General features: G+C 39.5%; 1 protein-coding gene across 4 annotated transcripts in view; it reads left to right on the plus strand.

Moving 5' to 3' along the window:
• The window catches only part of CDK19 (cyclin dependent kinase 19), a 171,289-nt gene extending 163,716 nt beyond the window's left edge, over positions 1-7,573 (plus strand). For all 4 annotated transcript variants that reach the window (XM_040238493.1, XM_040238494.1, XM_040238495.1 and 1 more), the window contains one exon: positions 3,258-7,573. In XM_040238493.1, the coding sequence (XP_040094427.1) occupies positions 3,258-3,389 (132 nt within the window). In that variant the 3' untranslated portion in view covers positions 3,390-7,573. The remainder of the gene's footprint in view (positions 1-3,257) is intronic.
• Positions 7,574-8,111: the final 538 nt, after the last annotated feature.

An 8,111-nucleotide genomic window follows, 5' to 3' on the forward strand; every position in this document is an offset into this window, starting at 1 on the left:
TAACACAAATGACTCCATTTTGAGCCTGTTGTCTCTTTTTTTAGCAATACATTTTATGAAATGGTAAGTATACATACGGACTTGCCAGGTAGCTCAGTGGTAAAGAATCCACTTGCCAAGCAAGAGATGCAGGTTCCATCCTTGGGTCGTGAAGATTCTCCTGGAGAAGGAAATGACAGCCTACTCTAGTATTCTTGCCGGGAAAATCCCATGAACAGAGGAGCTGGTGGGCTGCAGTCCATGGGGGTCACAAAGAGTCAGACACAACTGAGTGGCTAGACAACAATACTTAAAATTGATCCTTTTAGAAATAAGCAGTACTTAACTCTAAAGTTTGATTTTACAGTCCTAGTCTTTCTAGGGCATTATATGAAAATGAAGATTTTTGTCATTTCATGTAATTGCAAGATATTTTGTTTCTTGTTTATCTTACAACCCTGAGGAAGGAAGGTAAGGTAGGCAGCTCCTCCTCAACATTTCTCATTTTACCCTTCCAGCTGTCTGTTAGGTTTGGGTCTGAAAAAGACCCCTAGATAAGCAGTTGAAAGGGAGAGGAATGGTGCCTTACTGTGAACAAAGTAAGCAGCATTCTTCAGAAGGATTTGCCATTACTGGGAGGAAATAATCAGTACATAGCCACATGGCAGAAGAGAAAGGGACAAAGAGTTGTCAGGAATAACTGTTAAATCTCACAAGAAATAATTCTGAGACAAGAAAATACATTTGTTGAGATTCAAACAAAAACTACAACTGTATTACCATTCAAGAAATTAAAGGAAGAAACCCTAAGGATTGATGTTTGGAGAGACAGGTAAAAATACGGGTGAAAACTGTAGGGAAATTGGTGGGGGCGGGGGGGGGAGTTTTCAAGGTAGTAACAAACTTAAGATCTAAGAAGGGAAACAAAAAACTTTAAAAAAAGGTTTAGAACCACAGTCCTTCACGGGGAGAAGGAGCACATAGGAGAGAGATAATAGAAAACAAAACCACAGGCAACGAAGACATAAACTCACTGATTAGGAACTGGAAACCAGAGAGACGTTAACAAGAAAGACATAATAAATAGCTGTTTAAACTGGCTTTACATTTTGAATATCTCAACACAAATACTTTGAAAACTTCTCTTGGAAGATTCCCTGTAAGCAGCCAAGTATATAATAGCACTTCCACTGGTTCCAATTAAACTAATCAAGGCATCAGTTTGGTCTGCAAAGCAGCTTGCTATTTGGGTAGTAGTCACAAACATATTTGAATTTTACTATAAAGTCAGTTTTCCCCCTAACGTTAGTTTATTCCTATTGTATTATATGAGCAACAAACCTTTATCATATACTAGCGCATCTTGGTGTCTCTGATTATATTAGACGGATTATAGTCAATCATGGACAGATTACTTAACTAAGTGTATTTACTCCTTTCAAATCTAGGAGTTCTTCAGATGTTTTTCTTTGTCCATACTGAGCTGTCTACTTAAAAATAAACCAGCATCTCTGTGACATGGATAGCTTTCTCAGCTAATTAGTTGGAAAGATTAGCATGAAGGGTGAGGATGAGAGACCTCTTCGCAGCTCTCATAGTATCAGCACTGCTGCTAAGTTGCTCCAGTTGTGTCTGACTCTGTGCGACCCCATAGATGGCAGCCCACCAGGCTCCTCTGTCCCTGGGATTCTCCAGGCAAGAGTACTGGAGCGGGTTGCCATTTCCTTCTCCAATGCATGCATACATGCTAAGTCACTTCAGTCATGTCCGACTCTTTGTGAAGCTATAGACAATAACCCACCAGGCTCCTCTATCCACGGGATTCTCTAGGCAAGAGTACTGGAATGGGTTGCCATTTCCTTCTCCCAAATTTGTTTTTTACCCAGTATGGAGGAGCTATTGTGCAGAGTCTAATCTGCTAAAGTAAAAGCAGTCATAGGCAGCCTAGCAACTGTAGGCATTGTGAATGGAAAGAACTTTTTTTTTTCCATAATAAACTTACAATAAATGTTGTTAGGATTTGTCAAGGCTTCTTACAACAATATGACTAAGAGTTGTGTAACAAAGGAAGGAATTAAGTGGCATTATTTTTAACCAAGACTATCTTATTGCCCTGTTTTCTTGGACCAGATGTTGCAAGTCCAGTTTGGCTGCGCCTCGTGCACTGAGTGGGGCAGCCTTGCTGATTTGTCCTTCATTAAACGCACCAATGCCACCTCAAGGTCATTTACATTTTAAACTCCAAGTAATAGCTTTATTGGGCTTCCCTGGTGGATCAGACAGTAAAGAATCTGCCTGCAATGCAGGAGACCTGGGTTTGATCCCTTGGTTGGGAAGATCTGGAAGAGGGCATGGCAACCCACTCCAGTACTCTTGCTTGGGAAATCCTATGGGCAGAGGAGCCTGGCGGGCTACAGTCCGTGGGGTCACAAAGAGTCAGATACGACTGAGTGACTAACACTTTCACAATAACTTTATTACATAGGATCTTGTCATGCTTTGCTCACAGGAAGAACCAGTCTTCTGGGCACAGCCAAAGACGCAGCTGCAGTTAACACTTATAGTTAACCAAGCACTATATTCTATTTCTATAGATGAATTTTTCTTTTACGTTTTTTTTTCATATTTGTTCTTGATACCATGAAGATGAATGTTTCATTTAAGGTAATAAAAATACACTGAATTGAAATACATTTGTCTCAGCCTTCTCGAGGGAATTTTCACATAGTTTTTTTTTTTTTTTTTTTTTAATTCTAAATGTTATCTGAAGCTGATTAAAAAAAAAAGCACCTATTTGCTGCTACCTTGTCTTGCTTTGTCAGGTAGGTGGTGCTGCTGAGGCTACTCTAGCCTCTACCTGAGGAAACGCTTTCCTAAAAACTATTTCTTAGTCACAGCTTTGTTATTTATAATGAGAAAATTAACAGCACATCAGTATACATTATGAACACCACTGGATCAAAATGCCAAATTGATTCTTCCTGTTTGCAAATCTCAGTTATGCAAAGAATCTCTAACCAGAATTAGTCAGCATCAATTTCCCCACTACTTCTTATTGCCCATGTGGCTTATCTTCCAAAGACATCCAGCCGGTTTTCGTGCATGCCAGAACAGTGGTAGCAGGCTATGATGTGAAATCAGCAAAACGTACTGACACATGAAATTAGCTGTCAGCTACCATGGGTCAGAACCCACAGCTTCTGTGTCCTATTGCGATGAACATCTTGAGCTGCTCTCACACCCCATAGGTCATCCCCTTTTCCTGTTTCCTCTCCTAGCACTCCAGCTCGCGCCTGAATTACCAAAGCAGCGTCCAGGGATCCTCTCAGTCCCAGAGCACACTAGGCTACTCCTCCTCGTCTCAGCAGAGCACACAGTACCACCCATCTCACCAGGCCCACCGCTACTGACCGGCCGCAGCCCAGAGCACAGACTCCAGCAATATGATGTCTGCATTGAAGAGAACCAAAACTGCAGGCTCTGATGCTGCCAGCCACTTAGGAGGAAAACTACGGAGCATTCTGCAAGACTGACTGATGTCTCTTCTTTAGTGACTTAAAGAAGATTTTTGTGAAGTTTCCCCAACAGCCTTTCCCTGCATGTGTTCCATTGTGACTTCTCTGATAAAGCGTCTGATCTAATCCCAGCACTTAACTTCTGTAACCTTCAGCATCTTTGGGAAGGATTTCCTGGTGCACCTTTCTCATGCTGTAGCAATCGCTATGATTTCTCTTTTCAGAGCTCTTTTATTAGGATTTTAATGTTTTAGAAACAAGACTCCAGTGGTGTATAGTTTTATACTTCATGAACTGATCTAGCAACAGGTAGATATGCACCTTTCACAGCACTACGTGGTTTTCGCAGAATACAACTCTTTTGTTTCATGGAAGTCTTAAACCAGAACTGTTACTGTCCCAAAGTACCTTACTATTACATTTTTATTTATCTAGTTTCAGGGAAGGTCTAATAAAAAGACAAGTGGTGGGACAGTGGGAACCTGCAACCAAAAACAGCCTAGATCTTTGCAGTTACTATGCTTTATGCTATGAAGAACTAAAACGTGGTAATTTTTATATAATCCTTCATATGGAACTTAGTTCCCAGAATCATCTTATTCTGAATAGTATTCAGTAATTAAGAATGATAATTTTAAACTTCATGTAGCTTAAGTCTACTTTAAAAAGGGTTTTAAGAGCTTTGATGAAATACAGTCCTCTGGTGACCCGCACCAGAAAACTGAAGAGAGTATTAACTGCACTTGGATTTCTTTAAGAGTAATGCTGATCACAGGATGTATTGCTTCCCTTTGAAGGAAAAGCTTTTCTTGTGTATTGTACATACAGCTGGCTTCTCTAAAGAACTGTTGGTTTCTTCACATCTCGGTCAGCTTGAGTAACTTTCTTACATAATCAAGGGTACTCAAATAGAAGCCTGCAAATTAATCTGCTTTTAAAACAAAAAGCAGTGTTCTCTATTCGTATTTGTGTTAGACATAGAGTTACTATTTTTAAAGCATGTTAAAAGTTTAGGTTTTGTTCATGTTTCAAGTATGTATGATGTATGCATAATTTTGCTGTTATTACTGAAACTTAATTCTATCAAGAATCTTTTCATTGCACTGAATGCTTTCTTTTGCCCCTAGGAGAAAACAATAATTTTGTGCCTAAACTATGGGCAGATAGTATACGACTCTATTATCTAAGTACATATTTACATTTCTATGATCTATGAATTAGAGGCTGAGTTTGCTCTTAGCCAGTGAGTTTTTTCTTAGCCAGCATAAGGAAGCTCCCCAGGGTCCCACAGAAATGTAAAGACTTAAGAGCTTCCATTGTAATGTAAGGGGCAAGAAATTTGTGTTCTTCTAAATGCTACTAGCAGCACCAGCCTTGTTTTAATGTTTTCTTGAGCTAGAAGAAATAGCTGATCGTTGTTATATGCAAGTTATATGCATTTTTTTACTCTTCCTTGTGAACTTATCTACCTGGTTATCTACTCTGGGTCCATACACAAGTAAAATAAGATTTTAGACAGAAGCCAGTATACATTTTGCACTATTGATGTGATACTGTAGCCAGCAAGGACCTTCCTGATCTCAGCATAATAATGTTATTAATAACAAAGTCTGTGGAGGGACGCTGATGAACACTGAAGATGAAACAGTTGACGTGCTCCACTGGAAGGAATTTGATTGTCTCCATGGTGATTTACTGCTTCCGCTGTTAAAAATGAGAAACTAGTAGCCCTCTGTATAATGTAGCCACCTGTGTGAAGTTCTGTCCTGGGCCCTGAAGCCTCCGTGTCATCAGATCCTCACGGTACCCTCCCCCTGTGCCCAGGTCATGCTGGGGGAGATGGGAAGGGCAAGACATACTTCCTGTCCTTGAAGAGCTCATGACTGAGTCCATGACAGGAAGCTTTCCTGGGATGACAGGCTTATCAATGAAACCATCCTAGAACATGAGGTCTCTTTGTTTACTTCTAAACCCTCTTGAAGAGAGTTATTCTCCCAAGTCTTGCCCTATAATAAACAAGCATCATAGAGAGGTTTCTTTGTTTATCTACCTTCAAGAAAAACCAACAATTAAGTATCACCACAGTCATTAATATATATTTGAAATGTTTACAGCAGCCTTTCAACAATTGGGTGGCCCCTGTAGGCAGAACATGCTCAACTAAGTTGAGTTTGTAGGAAATTACAGTGAAAAGAGAAGCTCTGATCCTGCCCTTGAGAGGGGCATACATTTAGTAAAAGATAAACCCAAATATGTGTATGAATCAAAAGATCATGCCCTTTAATACTCGTTGATATAAATCCTTGTGATATGTGCTTATATGATCACAGGACTACCTTGCTTTCCTTGCATGCAGTGAATTTTCGTGGCAGAAGCGATACAGAAACTGGTGGGGATTGCATCAGTTGTTCCCGGTGTTCTTCACACAGGGTCTAGCCAGATATGCCCGTTACACACGTGGCTCTTCCTGGCCACTGCACTGGTGCTGGCCCTTTCCTCCTGTGGTCTTGCCTCAGAGTTGGTGATGCCCACTGGTGCCCATTACCCTTTGAAATAATTTTGGTTCACAATTTCCTTTTCCTTGTAGAAGGAGAACAAAGCCTTTAACATAGTCATGGGCCCTAAAACTGTGGGCCCTTGAAGGAAACCTGTGAAGATTTTTGAGGTTAAAATTTACTTTTGTGTTCCCCAAATAACGACATTCCTCTTCAAAAATTTATTACGATCGGTGTCCCCTGAGAATGCAGGGTGGACATCCAAACCAGGGGAAGTTACTGAAAGGAAGGGAGGAATCAGAGCAAAGGTTTTCTGCGTTTCATACTGCAAATCAGTTTTTGAGTTAGCTTTCTGGTAAGGTGTGTATTTAGGAAAAAGTATTCTCGAGTTTCAGGACAGCTGAGCTCACAGGTAAGGCAGCCTGGCGGCCAGTACTGACACTATGAGGCTGAAACAATCCGTATGCTGAAGTAGATCATGCAGGAACATACAGAAACCAAGGACATGTATATTTTTATATCTGTGTGGTTTTAAAACTTTAGTACTTAGAATTTTGGCCTTCTGCACTACTCTCTCGCTCTTGTAAACACAATTTACATTTAAGAATGGAAAGGGATGACATTTACTTACGTGTTCACTGCCTCATTCCTGGAGAAGCAACTGCTAGTTGTATGCCTCTATAATGATGCTGTTTTCTCTGCTGAAGAGAAGAGAAAAAATAGTTGAACAATATGACTTGCAGCTTAATCTGCTTGGAATGCTTGTATGTGACAAACTGTACAATGAAGGAATAGTCTATGAAAACTACAAATCCTAACCTCTGTAATGTTATCTTTCTGGGGAATGGAGAAAGGCAGTGAAATGGCAGACTAAAGGAAGCTTGAAGGATTCAAGTATAAATAATATTTTATATAAAACATAGCTGTTTAGGTTTCCTTAATCTTCAAGAATAGTCACAAATATCATAAGGCAAAGTTCATTGTTGTAGGGTTTTTTAAAAATGTGTTGTACCTAAGGCCATACTTACTCTTCTATGCTATCACTGCGAAGGAGTGATATGTATGTATTATATGAAAAAAAATCCTTAATGCACTGTTATCTCCTAAATATTTAGTAAATTAATACTATTTAATTTTTTTAAAAACTTGTCTGTGTAGACACTAAAAGTATTACACAAAATCTGGACTGAAGATGTCCTTTTTAACAACAATTTAAAGTACTTTTTATATATGTTATGTAGTATATCCTTTCTAAACTGCCTAGTTTGTATTTCCCATAATTCCTCTATGTGAAGTGTACCTGTTCTTGTCTCTCTCTTCAGCCATTTTTCTGCACGCATCCCTGTTTGTATGACTTTAGACATGACTGTGTATGCTTTGCACACACACTGTGAGGTGTGCACTGAAAGTCAGCTGCCCCCCAGCGGGGCCTGCTCCCCGGGGTGCAGGACAAGCTTGCAGCTTTGGAGCCAAGTGTTTCTCGCTTTTGAGTTTTCCTGACATCCTTCTTGAAATGACTGTTAGAAATGAATTACATTGCATTTATTTTATATTCTTGGTTGTAATAAAATTTAATTGACTTTGTGTCACTGTGGATTTTTTAAGTGTAGGAAAAACTCTTGTTACAACAAGTTTTAGTGTTAAAATCTGATGCGTGTGCCTCGAAGCTTTTCAGATTACACTTGTCCTGCAGAGATGCAGAGTCTCCTTGTGAGCTGCAGTATGTTATCTTATTTAGGATGCTTATGATGTCACAAAACCAAAGAGGCAAGGCTTGCAAATACCTCAGAAGCAAAATTACAGTTTTTTAAACATCTCTAGGGGAGATACCCTTTTTTTTTAAAAAAAAAAAAAAAAGGAAAGAAATTTAGAAAGATGTTTTAGAAAAAGCAAATAGGCAGCGTTTTGTGGGAAGAGTTGTCCTGGAAGTTTCTTTTATGAGGACATTATGTTGTTCCTGGCTGCCCCCTCCTACAATTTACTTGATGAATCGTCTATGGTTATTCCAATGGTTTAAGTCATCATGGAGTGAACTGAAGAATGTTTAAGTGACATAAGCATTCAGCATAAAATTTGAACTCTGGGACTTCCTTGGTAGTCCAATGGATAAGATTCCATGCTC

Source organism: Oryx dammah, unplaced genomic scaffold (genome assembly GCF_014754425.2).
Source record: "Oryx dammah isolate SB20612 unplaced genomic scaffold, SCBI_Odam_1.1 HiC_scaffold_4, whole genome shotgun sequence".
Taxonomy (NCBI): domain Eukaryota; kingdom Metazoa; phylum Chordata; class Mammalia; order Artiodactyla; family Bovidae; genus Oryx; species Oryx dammah.